At 36.9% G+C, this 17,775-nt stretch overlaps 1 protein-coding gene across 3 annotated transcripts in view; it reads right to left on the reverse strand.

Moving 5' to 3' along the window:
- The window catches only part of LOC591868 (polyphosphoinositide phosphatase), a 30,910-nt gene extending 13,135 nt beyond the window's left edge, over positions 1 to 17,775 (reverse strand). For 2 of the 3 annotated variants that reach the window (XM_030994431.1, XM_030994430.1), the window contains exons 1-18: positions 17,626 to 17,775; positions 15,854 to 15,960; positions 15,172 to 15,270; positions 13,962 to 14,100; positions 13,205 to 13,259; positions 12,912 to 13,013; positions 12,119 to 12,169; positions 10,914 to 10,972; positions 9,280 to 9,420; positions 8,144 to 8,244; positions 6,607 to 6,769; positions 5,941 to 6,038; positions 5,120 to 5,253; positions 3,929 to 4,048; positions 3,033 to 3,081; positions 1,713 to 1,802; positions 1,132 to 1,190; positions 1 to 164 (exon numbers count right to left, since the gene is read on the reverse strand). The exon at positions 1 to 164 is cut by the window's left edge and continues 3 nt beyond it. In XM_030994431.1, the coding sequence (XP_030850291.1) occupies positions 1 to 164; positions 1,132 to 1,190; positions 1,713 to 1,802; positions 3,033 to 3,081; positions 3,929 to 4,048; positions 5,120 to 5,253; positions 5,941 to 6,038; positions 6,607 to 6,769; positions 8,144 to 8,244; positions 9,280 to 9,420; positions 10,914 to 10,972; positions 12,119 to 12,169; positions 12,912 to 13,013; positions 13,205 to 13,259; positions 13,962 to 14,100; positions 15,172 to 15,270; positions 15,854 to 15,913 (1,684 nt within the window). In that variant the 5' untranslated portion in view covers positions 15,914 to 15,960; positions 17,626 to 17,775. Of the gene's footprint in view, positions 165 to 1,131; positions 1,191 to 1,712; positions 1,803 to 3,032; positions 3,082 to 3,928; positions 4,049 to 5,119; positions 5,254 to 5,940; positions 6,039 to 6,606; positions 6,770 to 8,143; positions 8,245 to 9,279; positions 9,421 to 10,913; positions 10,973 to 12,118; positions 12,170 to 12,911; positions 13,014 to 13,204; positions 13,260 to 13,961; positions 14,101 to 15,171; positions 15,271 to 15,853; positions 15,961 to 17,625 lie in introns of those variants that run through there. The other variant, XM_030994432.1, reaches the window with a different exon arrangement.

The raw sequence follows: 17,775 nt of genomic DNA on the forward strand, positions 1-17,775 counted from the left end.
AGAATGCATTGCTATAGTAGCGTGACAGGGTCTGCTTGATATCCCTTGAGTGTGAGGTCCACGGAGCGATCTTCCTGTACGTACTGATACTGTGAACGAGCTGAGAGCCACCGTACTGCAGGGCCAATGTATCACCCATGTCTTCATACAGATCCTCTAGCATCCTTGATACATCACACAGAAGAGGCAAGGTTAAATATTTCATGAATATTTAGGCAAATCCATAAGTTCATCCATATTCATGTACAGTACATTTGTGCATATTCATGCCATTTGTGCATTCATGCATATTCATGTCTATTCATGCATGTTCATGTCCATTTGTGCATATTCATGTCCATTTGTGCATATTCATGTCCATTTATGCATATTCAAGCATTGTTATGCTCATAAATCATGCAAGGCCCACAACCTCCAAGGACAAGACTGAGTCCAAGTCACCAACTCTTGAGTCTGAGTCTAAGTCTAAGTCCAGACTGTCAAAGTCTATGAGTGAGTTTCAACTCAGACAAAATTTGGTGTACCTGCATCTGAATTTAGTGCGAGTTGAAACCTTATTTAGAGAAACATTGTTTTTCTGTATAAAATTATCAACTGCAGTTAGTCAGTCAATTGATCAAATGATTAATTACACAAAAACTATGAAACATCGATTTTTTTTTTAAAGAAGTGGTTTCATCTCAATACAAAGTCATACCACAGGAACAAGTTTGAATTCAAAACGAAAATGCAAAATAGGAGTATTAACAAAAACTGTTTCTCAGATTTTATTTTTTATGGATGTACATTTGTCTTTGGAACTGAACTCTTAACTCTTATCCTGCCGTAATGAATACAGCCCCGTGCCATAGGGCTAATCCCTATTGTGCCAAGCTACAAATCCCCCCTGTGCCAAGTTTATTTTGAGGTAATCTGATGGTGCAATCAATCGCGGGTGTGAAGCAATCAGCACAGTACAATGAGCATGACCAAAAACTGCCATTACAAATGCGAGCATGCATGCATAAAGCAGCTATGCTGTGCCTCGCTCGCGTGAATTAAGCAGCCAATCGATAGCGTGCATGCGGCCTTATGGCAGGATATGAGTTAATGCCTACACCCATGGGAATGTGAGGGTAGATGAAGACCCACCTTACTACATCTGAGTCAAACTCAAGCTCAGGATCAGCAACCACACCCAGAGAGTAAAGCTGCAAGAAAAACAAACACAAACACTCATTATCAGTAGCTTATAACAGTAGCTTATACATTGTAACAGTAGCTCATACATTGTAACAGTAGCTTATAACAGTAGCTTATAACAGTAGCTTATAACAGTAGATTATAACGGTAGCTTATAACGGTAGCTTATAACAGTAGCTTATATCAGTTATTGATAACAAGTTTCATGAAACAGGGCCTTCCTTAAGCAACCACCTGTACAGAAAATTCTTACTTTCCTCTAAACAAATTCAGTCATACATGCACCCTAAAATTAATAATTGCAAATATGTTTCCATACAACCATTGTACTTTTTTTAAAAGTGTAAATTAATAGCAGCTTTGCCCAACAAAGGTCCTGCACGTATTCACCAAGCTCTGTGTTTTAAGATACAGAAATGTTAAGCGTATTACACTTTACATTATCATAAAATAAAACAGTTTTGCCAACTCATATCAAACGAGGCATTAGCCAGGATTTTTCTCCGGGTGGAAGAGACATTGCAACTCACCTGATGACCGAGAGCATATTTTCCGGTGACAAACTGTGCCGTGTTGGTCCTATCCAGACAGTCCACACAGTTGGTTCTCACCACACCCATCTGCAATACAATAGTATACAATAGTTTGATATATTTTGATAGCACTCTTACAAACCGGATCATCATTTTACAAATCACATCGCTATATTAAAGGTAATACAAAGTTTTGGTATGGGGTCATGAATTTGGGTAAAATGAACATATTGGAAGCATAGGTGATCCTACAATATTCAGTGATCGTTGTTGCAGTTGAAATCGACTCTAAAGTGATAAAATTGTTAATAATAAACTCTTTATGTTGTATAGCGCCCTCTCAAGGTCGATACATGAATTTAGCTATAAAACAAAGTTCTTTGAATAAAATCGACCGATTTGCTATTACTGTTTGGAATATATATATCACAACTACATATTCTGAGATTTTCATGGTCGCAGCTACCATCGTATGGTCGTAGGCGCTTTTTGAAATTTATCAAAATTTACCGGAAGCACTGGTAAATTTGTATATTCAATTTTTCTCGAAAGCAGAAGTGTTTTAGGGGCTATTTTTTTTAGTGCTTATAATACATCCATAGGGGCATCCAGATATATCAAAATTGTAAAGAATCACTATCCAGCCAATTTTCAAAATTTACCAAAAATTTGTAATACCTTTAAAGTCAGTGATAGGTAATTCACCCGTAGGATCCCCATCCCGCAATTTGTTGCTCTTTCATTAATTACAAGGTACTGTAATTAATTCTGTGACTTTATTTCGTTTCCTTTCACAACAAATAAAACGTTTTTCAAAAGTTATGTAAAAAATGAATGCAAAAAACAAATTCAATTGGAAAGCTTTGAAAGAGCTCAGAAGAAACACAATGAAATCAACAAATAGTGCTGCCAGTTTATTTCACTTTTGAAATAGCAAATCTAAAATGAACAAACAAAGAGTGATATTATCGCCGATCTACATGTACATGTATTTACATCAAATACTTAATGCAAACTTGAATATACACTCATCAAACTCCTGCTTTCACCCTTTGCATTCTATGGAATAGAAAGTAAGAATGTTTTACACGCAGTATTTTGTTAACTTTGGTAAAATCTTCCTTAATGTCCCTTCCATATGTTTAGTTTTATATTGCTTACTATTTCCTTTGGAACTTTACCAGTAATTTATAAGTTATTAATTTTGTCAATTATGTAAGATACTTTTGACCGTTTGGACAAATTGATGCATAGCGCTTAGAAAAATTTATACTATAAGCATTATTGAAATATAATTTATTATTATTATTATCTTACCTGTCTGATGAAGACCTGTTCACAAGTACCTTCCTGAGGTATATCAGTCCTGGACGTACACACAATGAAAGCAAAGAGATAATGAAAGAAAGAGAGAGAGAGAGAGAGAGAGAGAAATATAGACAGAGAGAGACAGAGACAGAGAGAGACAGACAGACAGAGGAAGAGAGAGAGAGAGAGAGAGAGAGAGGGAGGAGAAAGGAGGAGAAATAGAGAGGAGTGAGTTACAAAATGTTGACTCTCTTCATGCATTTGAAACAGTGTACTTTTTACACTTTTAACAGTGTTATTTTACAGTGTTGCTAGTTTTTGGGGTAATGTGTGATCTACTGTGGCAAATAAAACATGAGAGTCAGAATTGATGGGTCATATGATCTACAGGTGAATGATCCTATTATAAAAACACATCATAAAAACTAGTTGCACTATGCTATTTATTTTCCAGTGGCACTTCTCTTTTCAGGCAGTTTACAGGACTATAAGGGAACCATTAAGGCTTTACTTGTAAAGGGATCTGGTAACTTTGTCTAAGATTCTGAAACAAAATCCTGGACTTAGCTCATGCTGCAAAGATAATTATATACCTTCAGGTCAGTCAGGAACCCCATGACTTTTACAAGCCGATCGCCTGTCTGATTATCAAGATATTTATGATTGGAAATCGAAATCATTTTTTTTTTCATAACACTTCAGTCTATTGGGGAAAACATGTATGGTAAAACCAGTCACTCAGAGATATTTACTTTTTTGAGGCACTTCTTGATCATTTTGAAGCGCGATTTTTTTTTTAGGTCTTCAACATTACACCATATCACAGACACTGATAACACGTAGGGCCATGCATCTTAGATTTTAACATTGTTAAACGATGCCTTTAAAGGAGTCAAGATTGTTACCTGGCGCCTTCTCTGACGGGTATGCTGGGGTGGATGGCATGTCCGCTCAGGAAGATACCAGTCTTCTCAACTGACCTTGAAGCTATCTTCTCCAGTTTTGACATCACATCCGCGTTCTTACTGTATAGGGAATGACAACAAGGTACATGAGTTGATCAAGTTTTAATTTACCGGGGTGGCCCTATTAGGGGCCCTGCATGTAGAGGTGTCATGGTCTAGTGGATCATCGGACTGTGGACCACATGGTTTGTGGTTCTAGTCCCGCCGCAACACAAGTGTCCTTTGGCAAGACGCTAATCTACATTTGTCACTCTCCACCCAGGTGAAGTAAAAAGGTACTCGTTAGGAAGAAAAACTCCTTGGATGCTTTAACACCTTATTATGGTGGCTCAGCTACAGCCGGGGTAATAATAGGATACTTTGTATTAAAGTGCAGGAGAGTAAATTCATATAATATCTGCACTATATAAATGGAGCTAATATTATTAGTAGTAAATTAAATGCCATTCTTCTTGGAGGCCCAGTATAAAACCATTTACAAGAAAATACATGCTACAAGACGGTTAGTATCACATTCATGTGTATATGTATGTTGAGATATCGATTCTGATTATTGAAGAATAGAAAGGCACCATTATTTATGCACAAAGGATTTTCATTTGACACATAAAACAATAGTGATACAGTTTAGAAAGATAATACTAATGTCATTCAGTGTGTAAAGAATGTAACATGGTGCTTGGTGTCTGTTGTTAACAAACTCACTTTGTAGCATATCTAGCTACATGTATGTCTAGGTGGTTAAAAGGGGTACTGGTAGTAAGATTATGTACATGTTATGGTGCGTGGTGTTTGGTGCTTTCTTACACACTTCTTGGTCTATCTTCCAAAGTTCAAGTGCACATGATGTATATACACAGTGCTTGTGTTTTATTCTTTATATACTCAATTAATGGTGTACCTTTCCAGATATAGATATATGTACTGTAGATGATATTTGGTGTTTAGGGAATGGTGTTTGCTGTTTGGTGCTTATATATTCACTTCTTGGTGCATCTTGACATGTCCAGGTGTACAAACATTTAATGGACAAGGTGCTTGTGTTCAGCGCCAATGAAGCACCTGGCCATCTCCATATAATGATTCAGTGTACATTTAATGTTCTGTGCTTGGTGGTGTTTGTGTACTTACTTCTTGGTGTATCTTGCCATGTCCAGGTGTATGTACTGTACTTGGTGCTTGGGAGGGAGGAACTGGTTCAAGTAGGAAAGACTAGCGGATAAAGCTTCTGTCAGATGGCTTTCCCTTTTCCTCTTTTCTCTCTTCTACAAATATAAAAGCAAGAACAGAGTGTGTTCAGCGCATTTCCGCATTCCTTCAGTTTACATTGGAGAGCAATTAATACACAGAGTGGTGCTTTAAGATGTGTCTAAAACTTATCAACCATTTCAAAATTAAAATTGCTTTCTGGAAGTAGAGTTTATATATAAAGAGAAAGAGAGGGAGGGGGAGAGAGAGAGAGAGAGAGAGAGAGTGAGAGAAAGAAAAAAAGAGATAATAATAATAATAACAAGGTTAATTTTTAACATGCCCATTACTACGTGACATGTTTCTAGATGCCAAAATAATTTTAGCTATTAAAGTTTACTATCAAGCCTAACATGGTTATTGTATAAACAATGGGATTCAAGGAGAGTTTGTAGAAGACAGCCTGTCAGGAATCACACTCCACCCAAGAGATGATAAAATATCGAGAGAGAGAGAGAAGGAGAAGGAGAGAGAGAGAGAGAGAGAGAGAAAGGCAGAAAGAGAGAGAGAAAGAGAGTGAGAGGAAGTGAGAGAGAGAGAGAGAGGAAGTGTGAGAGAGAGAGAGAGAGACAGACAGACAGAGAGGCAGAGAGAGAGAGAGAGAGAGAAAGAGAGTGAGAGGGAGTGAAAGAGAGAAAGAAAGAAGGGGGAGGGGCGGAGAAAGAAGGAGAGTTGAGAACAGAGAGGAACATTGAAAAACTTACCTTGACAAGATTGACAACAATGACAGGAGATCCAAACCTACTGAACAGGTCATTGACGTGACGTCCTGCTAGATGGGCAAAGGGATCAGCCATGTCAACTGCAAGGTTAAAGGTTAAAGGTCAATATGATTAAGCTTCTGTGTTATAAGTTTCACATCAAACACCTTGTGAAGGTCACACTTTCTTGCTTATTAAAATATTCCATGTGTCATCAAAGTATCTAGCCCAAGAAAGCAATCCGAGTACAAAGTTTGTACACGTACTCCAATTGGCCAATAAACGTAAAGGTGTCGTAGTCGAGTGGTTTAAGCATTTGAATTGAAATGCAAAGGTTGTGGGTTTTGATCCCCAACATGGCACTAAGGTTCTTTGGCAAGGCATTCATCTACATTTGCCCTTCTCCACCCAGGTGTTAAATGGGTACATGGTAGGATGTAACATGTTTGGATTGGCATGTGTGCGCTTGTAAAATGGCGCCCGGCCGGAATACTTGCCAGGGAGCATAGTGTGGGCACCATCATTTGTGGGTTACCAATTGAACACCAGGGTTGTAATAGTTACAATGTAAAGTGTTTAGAAATGTAGTATTGAGCGTCATACAAAAATGTGACTACTACTACCATTATCATATCAAGGCCTTGATTAGCAACGGAATGTGAAACTCACTATTAATGGGTGGTTTAGGTACCATAGTGGTGATGTCCTGAGACCAAAGGGCCGGCACGGATCCACGATGCTGGACGTACGATGCGAAGCGCCCTCTCTTGAGCTCGGACAAGGAAGCTTCGTGAACAATCTGCTCAGTTTCCACCTCGTTGGCAACTCCTCCCTGGCAAATGCATGGGTTAAAATGGCTCTCAATCACATAATCATTTTATTTCTGTAATTTTTAGTAGTAATGTTGGACCCAGTCAACATATAAAGTATAAAGACTGGTTGCAATACAACCCAACGTTCTTTTATCATGCACTTTAACTTTTTAACAGTGCGAGCCGCTTTCAGCTGAGATAGCCTTGTAATAATTTGATTTTCTTGACTTCAAACATGACACAATGTTTAAACTAATATTCAGACCGCTCTGTCGTATTGAAATGAATAAGGTAATTCTTATTTAATAAAACAATGTCATCCTTGTTATTGAACTTCCATTACATGATATGAAGAATAGAGTAAAAAAGTGCTGTGTTGTACTGTGAAGATTTAAGAGACCTATATTAGGTCATTTCTCTTTTTGAAGTTGGTTCACTGCTAAGTTAAACATAGTTTTCAAAATACAATTTTCTTTTAAACTCTTTATTTAACTACTGCGCCCACAACGTTCGTTCGTCAAAGCAAACACACAATGCACCTAATGCCAATTGGAGTGCATGGCACTTCAATGACCTTTCACACTTCTGATTTGCTAATTGAGCGCTAGTTGAGCACTATTAAAGGAAACCGACCCCCCAAAATGACTTTACTTTATTCTGAGAGATCTATTATATTATTGCCCATTAGTCTACAAGATTCCACCCAAAAATATATGAGAGAGGTATAAAACAAGAATGTAGTTTCTCAGCATGACATGGGCATTGCCATTTTCTTGATAACGTAACATACTACGGGAAGTCGTTTATCAAGTAAATGTATTCAAATTTATGGATGCTTCCTTCCCAGACGTGTGTGGTGATGAAGCATTTCATTCACCTGCTATTATCCTTTTTGCCAGAACGCAAATTGCATAAATAAGTTGGTGCTCTTCTGGGGTGAAGGTTTCTCATAAATGAAATAGATTTGTCAACTACTTATAATGTAGTTTTTATAAATGAATTTAGTTACATTTGTTCCCCTGTTATTTATTTTTCACGAAATATAATTTCTATCTTCTCAGTTATGATTTTTCCTCACTGGAAAGTAAAGGTTTCGTCATTGATTTAAATATTATTTCCAACTAAAGCTTGGTGCATGATACATGTACAACTTCAACTGGTACGTCACATCTTCAACAAAATGGCTGCGCCCATGTCATGCTAAAAGGCATCACATCATGCCAAGAATATCTTCATTTATATATCTCTTGTACATTTTCGTAAGGAATATTTGTACATCAAAGGGCAGGAATACATCTCATTTTTCAGAATACCTACATTTGTTTTGGGGGGTTAGGTTTCCTATAAGAGAGCATTCAGAATATCGCCTCTAAACTCCTAACATCTCTACTTACCTCAGAATTTGCTCCACGTTTGAGGAACCTTGTGCCAGCATAATGAGCAGATCTTCTTGCTACCAGTGTCATCAGCACTGGTCTACCAAAGACGCAAATATCTTGAGATTCACAGTGAAGGAATATTATACTTGGTGTATGTGACTGAGGAGAAGAGGTGTCGTGGTCTTGTGTATATGTCACTGGACTGTGGATCACATGGTTCACGTTATGAGTCCTGCCACGGCACTAACCGTCCTTTGGAGAGACACATTTGCCATTCTCCACCCAGGGGGTGTTTCATAGAGCTGTTCGTAAGTTACGCATGACTTTACGAATGACTTAAATATGAAAGCCAAATGGGATGCTCAATCATTATTGACTGCATCAACTAAAGTTGAACTGTGCAGATGTAGATTAACATTATTATTATAACAAGCATTTTTAATGCAAAGTATATTTTTTTGCCATAATTTAAGTGGGGTTATTGGAAATATAGTCACAATTTGTTAAAACATCAGGACAAACTTTGGGCATCCTATCTGGCACTTCATATACAAGTCGTTTGTAAAGTCATACGTAACTTTACGAACAGCTTTATGAAACGCCCCCCTGGTGTTAAACAGGTACCTGGGAGGATGCAAACAATATTGTGGTTGGGTTGGCAAATGTGTGTGCTTGTAAAAGGGCACCTAGCAGGAATTCTCCCTAGGGAGCGGAGCATGTGTACCATCATGTGCAGATTAGCAAATGAATCCAATGACCAGGGTAATCAATGCGACTATCACTATTATCATTTTTCATCCAGCAACATATCGTCAAAACTGAGTAGGGTTGCAAATTATTTTTATGCTAGATTTAGGGTTATGTATGATTTTAAGTATTTGGTTGCAGTTAGTAATTCAGTTGGCAAGGAATGAGTTACTGTAAAACTAGAAAAGTTCACACATACTATCAAGAATGGCCATTTTTACAGAAATAAACTATTGGAAATTTAGTGTAGTATCAATTGTCATATAAATTATTTTAATGCAACAAAATTTCTTGAAAAATCTGTAACACTCGTGGAAGACATGAACATTTCACTCAACGGAAAGTTCCTGGTTTTTAAAGACCGCATATATTTTAAAGAGATTTCAGTTTGAATCAAAGGATACTGCACTGTCCCACGAAACCGTGGATGACATGGATGGCCCAGCAAGGATGGACCTGGTCCTGAAACCTGTTCCATAGGTAGTGGTTCCAGGCAAACTTGGGCTTGGTGTGGATGGGTACCACCCGGGGATTCCCCACTTCACCTGTCAAAACAAATACACTTGTTATGATCTTGGCTATGAAGTAAATACAGTCAAACCTGCTTTAGTGACCACCTGTCTACAAACATCACCTGTCTACAACAAGCACATTTTTTGTTTCCCTTGAAAATGGTTTCTCTATGAAACATGTACTAAAGGAACCTGTCTTCAAAGACCACTTTTTGTGTTTCCCTTGGGCGGTCGCTGTAGAAAGGTTTGACTGTATAATCACTACTGGAAATACAGGTACATGTATCTTTTTCATAGACTTTGATTTTTGTATCTTGCCAGTCAGACACAGCTTTGGAAAACCAAGCACAGGTATAAATACGCTGAAAATGCGTATAACGCACAATGAGTATAGAGCCCTCAATGTTCAATGCGAGACAGTGTGTATACAAAAGGAATGGGGAAAATTTTGCAAAGTCAACAATGCTGTGGGTCAATTATCTTTAAATGTCTTGAATGATTTTTCTCATATAATATTACATTTTAAATAAATATATCCACAGCATTATTTTAAAAAAAATATTCATCAACAAGTTGACAATGCACGATTTCCCCCATGTCTTTAGTACACACTGCCTCGCACTGAACAATGAGGGCTCTATAATCAATGTGCGTTATATGCCGTCTTTGGTGTATTTACCTGTGCTCACCTTTTCCGAAGTTGTGTCTAAATGATTAATTTATCATATTTCATTATTACTATCATCATAATCATATACAGTATGAATAAAAGTACCAAATATAAAAATGTGTACAGAGATTGATTTCCATACAGTGAACATGTATATGCCTTAGATGCACATGTACTTGTAAATAAAATTAAAAAGTTGGCAAAGAGGCTTACACATTTTTAAAGACTGCAAGTATACATACATAGTGGGCAATTCCACGGTAACGGAAGGACACTCAGACAAGATTTTTGAACTTCAGGTTCATACTAAAAGAAATGTTTTATTAGTATGTATTAAACTATTGGGAACAAAATGTGTTTCAGTCAAGTGGAAAGCTTCATCAACTTCACAAAGTTTGGATAAACACTAATTAACTGGAAAAACCATGTCCATTTTTATGTCCTTCCGTTACCGAGATAATTAATATGCACATTCTTAAACTACTTAACTATAATGACAATTTTTTGGGGGAGAATTAAAGGCACTTATATAGGTATTATATCTGTACTGTTTCACATCTTATACTAATAAAACAGTTCTTTTAGTATGAACCTGAAGTTCAAAAATCTTGTCTGAGTGTCCTTCCGTTACCGTGGAATTGCCCTAGTGTATAATGACCTTCATGTATAAATGATGATTAAAGATTCTGCAAAGGAGAATTAGATGTTGATGTGAGGTGAAATCGTAAGAAAAGTCTGCTGCGAGAAGGGCTAGATAGTGCAACTTGTTTTATCCTCTGCGAGAAGGGCTAGATAGTGCAACTTGTTTTATCCTGCAGAATCTTTTAACCTCATTCCAATCTGTCTAAATACTGACCTTTGTTTTGATAAGCACTCAGGTTGTGTTGTAAAGAATGTGTCAGATCGTAGCTATAACTGTTCAGAGTAACATAACAAAAAACAAACACAAAAGAAGAGAGAGAGGTAAATTGATAAAATTGTTGCTTATCTGGAACAATGTAGGTGTCATTGTCTAGTGGATTTGGCAAAAAGACTGTGGATCAATAGACTGTTTTTGAATTGTAATCAAATTTCATGCATAAATCTGTTTATAAGTGCCATCATGTTCCAAATTATTTCCTTCACCTGTTATGAATAATTGAATTTCAATAGTCAGAATGCTACTTGCATATATTAATAGTAACTAGGTAGGATGAACATTTTGCTTGTCCTACCCCCAGCCCCCCCACTCCGAGAACGGACGGACCCCATGCATGTTGCCAAAATGTCCTTTTCGTAACAAAAGAAAAAGGTCGACCCATATTGACTTTACACACCGGACTTTTGCTGAAAAGGGGGGGTGCTGAAAAAGGCTCGTATACAAAAGAAAAAGGTCGAGCCGTATTGACTTTACACACCGGACTTTTGCTGAAAAGGGGGGGGGGGGGGTCGGTTGGAACAGGCATGTGCGTACCCTAAATAACACTGAGTGGGGGGGCCGGGGTCCTACCTAACTAAATGTAATGTAACTTGACAAAGATGTGTGCATTAAATTTGAATATATTAGGAAACACCAGTTTTTTTATTGTACCGTTTTGAAAATCAGCAACGGGGTAATATTCATTCTCAACCGAAATTATCTTTAAATATCAGTCATAAAATTTGTTTGAAAATGCTTTAAAACATGGCTCAGATTGCACGAGCATGGATCTAAGAATCTTATAGCCCCTTACGTAGGCCCTGGAGCCTGACCACAAGGGACTTTGTGCTTCGCTTACATCAGTTCATTCCTCCTTCCACGTTCCAATTATATATGTTTTAATCTTTGTTTATGGGCCACCCTGCTTATCAGTATTCATGAACAAAATTATGAGATTCATATTAGATGCTGGTAAGCCAATTATTGTCATTTTTGTCAAACATTCCTGTCCTTATTCGGAAAGCTGAGAACCTTATACATGCCTGAAATGTGCTTGCCCCTTCCTCTTCAGAAATGAATTAATATTGAGCCCATGCTCAAACAGTTTGCTCAAAATCTACAGTGTGCAATACAGAGGACATAAATACATTCTTCAAACGTACCTGAAGTAGAAATTACTGGACAAATCCACATTCTGAAACATCTTCAGGTACCTAATGCATTAGAGATACGAGCAGGAGAAAGAGAAAAAAATCGACATATTATTTCATACAAAAATATAAACGGACGATTGAAAGGTGGACGGTGGGACGGAAAACCTGAAAAGATAATGCCTCCGACACCACCTGCAGTGGGCGGAGGAAATAAAAATCAAACATTTATCTTGTTCATACTGATAAGTACATGTATGTAGAAAACACACTATATAAAATATTAAGAATTAAGAGGAGAAAAAGACAGGCGGAACAAAAGAGAATGAGTAGCAGATCGAGGTGACAAGATGGAGAGAGAAATAGGTAAGAATCTATGATGACTTAAAGTATCTAATGTAGCCTACACCTATTGGAATATAAAACACCAAAACAAATGCTGATAAAAACTGCATGGGCACAGAGCTTGACAATTAATTACATCCCATTTTGTTCTCTTCTATGAGCCAAATACAAACAATTTCATTGGCTACAGCCCACAAGACAAACAATGTCAATCTAGCGAAACTTTTGAAAAGTTGTCAGATGGCCCAAAAGACCGACGGCTCACAAGACCAACATATCGATCTTTTCTGAGGGCTCACCGGAATGTTATTGTGCATCCCAGGGGATGTATCCATTTCCATCTGTACAAGGCCAGCACAAATCTTCTCACTCTGACATTACCTATCTATTGCGCCTTGAGCATTTCATTTTTAATTGGATTTGGCACCTTATAAATCCTATATATTGTTGATGTACCAACCTTGCTTCATCGGGATGTTGCTTGCGAAAGTTGTCGTGAGGGATATGAACCATGGAAGTATCTTCAATCTTGTAAATGGTGTGACCTCCAATAATAGCGACCCTGTTCATCGTTAAATTTGAGGGGATAAGAAAGTTTAATGTTTATTATCATTATCAATATTATTCTAATCATCATCATCATCATTATTATCATTATCTTTATGATCAGAGTCATTATCTTATTATTATCATTATGTGGTGGTGGTGGTGGTAGAAGCATTATTATCATTACTATTTTAGAATTTAACTTACTTTTTCCTCTTCGTAATCAGGATGATATAATACCCCTCTAGGAATCTGACAAAGCCTAAAGAAGAAAAAACGTGGTAACATCAAATATTTTATACAATCTTTAATATTCCAACAACAACAAAAAATGTTTTCACTTTCGTCACTTGCAACAACCTAAGACAATTCAAAGTCAACTAAAATGATTTGTTAGTATCTGAAATAACCTGCAACCCCATGAAATATTTTGCATACAGAAGGACTTAGAATGACTTGAAATGATTTGATATCCTCTATAAAGATAACAAGGATGATCAGTTGCAATCGCTTCCCTCGGATAGGATGTTAAATGGAGGCCCCACGTAGAGGAGAGTCACCTCCTTTGTACATGAAGAACCCATGGTACAATTCAATTAAGAGTAGGGGGAAACCCTGGGTGTAGTGAGGGGAGGAGAGACTCGAGGGTTACAATAATTCAGTTTGGGTTTTCCCTCCTAGGCACAGGTGACGCCAAATACTTAATAATAATAAACGATAACTTGCAATCACTTGCACTAACTTATGGACCTGTAAATTAAAAATTTGTAAATTAACCAGCAGCTAAATTTCAAAACCCAATCATCTGACTTGAACTCATCTGCAATAACTGGCAATCATGTGAAATCATTTTTCAATCACATGAAAACAAAATGAAACCACATCAAATCATCTTGAATCATTTACAATCATTTTTTCATTTTTTTCCACTCAAAAACAAGTTCCCTCCAATCAGTCTACTCACCAGCTATCCCGAAAGCAGAGACATTTCGAGACCATCCAGCCATGGGGTTCGATGACGAGGAGGGGGCAGGGGAGGCCCCTCTGTTGCCATGGCGCAGTGTCTGCAGGAGGTCCTTGATTTGAGGGAGAGTGTAGGAGATCTAAAATGGACAAGAAGACAGGATTGTTTTGGGTGAATACTTTATATGAGCAAAAGCATGAAATGTAGAAACTAGTGCTGTAGTCAAACGTTTAACCGTCCGGTATCCGACCGCCCATGGCGGATTCCGTTTTCAATTGGACGGTTTCGTTTACCCGTTTTTTTTTTTTTTTTTTTTTTTTTTAATTTTTTTTTTTTTTTTTTTTTTTTTTTTTTTTTTTTTTTTTTTAGAGTTTCGATTTATGCCCCTCCACCTGGCACTATGTCTGGCAATGTCTCCCAGCTCAGTTATCTGTGTGTTGACTCACCACTCTGAAACTAGAACAACACTTCAATTTGTCTGTCATCTTGGTTTGAAAGTAATCTTTGTAATAGATCTCAATATGTATTTTATAATAATAATTCATCCAACTTTTACACACCGCGTATACCACAAGCTTCTATCCAAAGTTCTCTACTGTTTTTAATGTACATTAATGATCTTACAAATTCTTCTAAAAACGAAATTTTTACTATTTGTGACAAGTTCACAAGCACAAATCGGCGCCTTCAAATGCACCTCGCAGTTAATTGAAAGTCCTTCCCGCAAAAAAAAAAAAATTAATAATTTTTTTTTTTTTTTTTTTTTTTTTTTTTTTTTTTTTTTTTTTAATTTATTTAAAAAATCGTTTAACCGAAAACCGTCCGGTTTTGACTGGCGGTTAAACGGAATTGGAAATATCCGTGATGTTACAGCACTAGTAGAAACTAAACATTTCCAAATCAGCCCGCTACCATATAGCATGGTATAGTGACGTGAATCCCGTAACATACAAAGCAAAATATTGTTTGGTGTTTGGTACATTTTAAATTAGCCAGGGTCACTCTAGGTTTTGCCTAATAATTAGCTTATGAAATAGAAACCATCACATATTTATTCTCAAAGCACCTTAATGGAAATTTTCATTGTGGATTGTTTAACAAGAATGGATTAACTGTCCCAATGAACACCAGAGGGAAGCCCAGCTTTGGAAGCTATGGAAAATTTAATACATTTTGCTACTTTGTCACACTGAAATAAAATATGACTTACCTTATCATCTGTGAGGAGTAGCTCTCTAGCTTCTGTCCGATCAATTTTCAACACTCTGAACTCGGTTTCAGCATTGTTGGACCCTATGATGTAAAACCTCTGAAGGAAAATTGTAATAATATGAAATACACACATGGGCAAAATTCCAGTGTCTTTCTTAAAGCACTTCAATCATACTGATTCAACAGGGGTGGGCATCTACTATTCTGTTTAAACTAGAGTACTACATATATATCCAATATGTTTAATAATAATAGTATACACTTCATAACTGATCATATGCAGCCAAAACTATTTTTTGAATGAATCTGTGAATTGTTATGAGTCATTCATACCCTCCCCCATCCCCTTCACATCAATATCACTGTTCCACTCTGAATACAGACAATGAAGATATGGCACAATCATCATGTATTCTGGTCCATTGTTTTTTGTTTCCTTTTCTTTCCATTTTCTTTTCAAAGGGTAAAAAATGTGCTTCCAATCATGAACAAATTGAAGCATAATGTACAATTTTCTTCTATATAATAAATCACATTATTTGATCTTCCATAATGTAATTAAAAAGCCTCATACACTGTAAATACGGTACTTGGAACTAAATACTAAAAGAGTCATTGCAAATACACAGTGGTATTTCTTTTGCATGGCAATTTCAGAGAATATGAAGGGTAACACTTACAGCTTTGGTTTCATAAAGGACTATCTTCTGGATGTTGCTGATGAAGAAATCCGTCTCCATATTTCCAAGATCTTCTTCAGTTTCTGATACATGTACATGTAGTTATCCTAAATATAAAAAAGGAGAGATAGCAATGTATGGTCTGCACAGGTTCGTGAAAGATATTGATTTTAAGATTAAGAGTCATACTGAAGACCCTACCCTGGCATTTTGATGATTCTTTATCAATATAATTAATTTGTGCACAATAATACTCTTTCCCTGCCAATATCAAAGCAGGGGTTAAAAATAAGATTACTGGTAGATATAGATTTTTTATGTCATTATTATAGTAATTGAAAATTAGATCTATTTTCTTTCCAATCATCATTTCATCTATTCTAAATCAAATTGTTAAGTCTAGATAAACAAAATCTGTCATTCCGCCATTCTGGTGAAAATTGCTAGTCAATCCCCCTGTTGTGCATGTTGCAAGGCCAAGGGTAATGCCGTCTGTGTATGGGGAATGTCAACAAATGTCAGTTTTATTAAAGAAATGACCATATCAGACGTTTATTTCTGTCTAGGTCCAGCCAAGGTTAATTGGCGCTTGTTCAGAACCGTATCCAAAATTTGACCTGTAACTCCGGCGTGTGTGAAGTTATCTACCGTAATGAGGATCTGAGACATTACGGTAGATAACTTCACACAGGCGCGCGCCCGCCCGCAATCCAGCATCGGTATGCACTTGTATTCTGCAGCGGTTTGCCGTGAAACCTGAAAATGTGTATAACTGGTAGTAATATCATTGTTTTTCCGAAAAAATACTCCAAAAATAACAAGAAAATTGACACAAAACGGGTAATAAACATAACAACTTTTAACTCATGATCTTTATTTGGAAATTTAATGAATATTTACTTCATTTTGGGTATGTTTTAGTAGGGTATCTCCACCCCGGAGTTACGTGTCAAATTTTGGATACGTTTCTGAACAAGCGCCGGGTAATTAAAGTGACTTGGTACATGTAACATTGTTGAAGGTTGATGAAAAAAATCGTTTAATTTTTGTATAAAATGTTACTTACTAGGCCTAGACCTATATTCCTTCTACTGTACTAACCCTCTGACATGCAAAAAATCCTGGAAAAATTCTCAAACCACAAAGATATCTATGATTTTCTTTGAAGGCGTCGATGTACGACACCCTCTAACTTAACACTGATTAACAATAAATTCTCCCAACCATTTTTGAATTTTCACCAACCGTTTTTCCATGAAAAAAAAAACATAAAACAGGCTAGATCTATACAAAATCTGTCAACACTTAAATGTCTGGAATGGAATGTGCATTGTAGAGCCATTTTATTGCTTTGTGAGATTCCCATTCACCTAAAATGTAATTCAATTGTAATAATAATATAGTTGGGAGAATTAAGGAATCGATCAGATCTGTTTTTTCCCAATTTGTACCATGAATAACGGTCCGTTTTCACTCAAATTTTCAGATTATCTTTAATTGTACATCTAGCATTGAAGTCACTACCTTAGCACCACTATCTCTCATCTTAACAATGTTACAAAGTCCCTTTATGGGCAAGGTTTGAAGGTAGTTTAGAGACACCACAATAGGACTAGAAGCTATGGCGGCCCCAGGGCCGGCACGGGGAGCGGAACAGTGAGCTGCCGCTCACCGCCCTGCGATCTCGACTGAACTAGACTTCACAAATAAGACATCGCAAATAAACGTTATTCTCTTCCTAATATACTAATGTTTCAACTAAATACACTAACCTGGTATCTATATTGTCTTTCTGCCTGTTCACAAAACGAAAATTAACTTCAGAAGGAGAATATTTAGGTTGATTTATCCAATATGTTCTGGTAAATACCACCGAGCTTCCGTACCTGTGCGACCTCAAGCCAAGTCGCTGGAAATTAATA

Source organism: Strongylocentrotus purpuratus, unplaced genomic scaffold (assembly GCF_000002235.5).
Source record: "Strongylocentrotus purpuratus isolate Spur 01 unplaced genomic scaffold, Spur_5.0 spur5_scaffold_21, whole genome shotgun sequence".
In the NCBI taxonomy this organism is placed as follows: domain Eukaryota; kingdom Metazoa; phylum Echinodermata; class Echinoidea; order Camarodonta; family Strongylocentrotidae; genus Strongylocentrotus; species Strongylocentrotus purpuratus.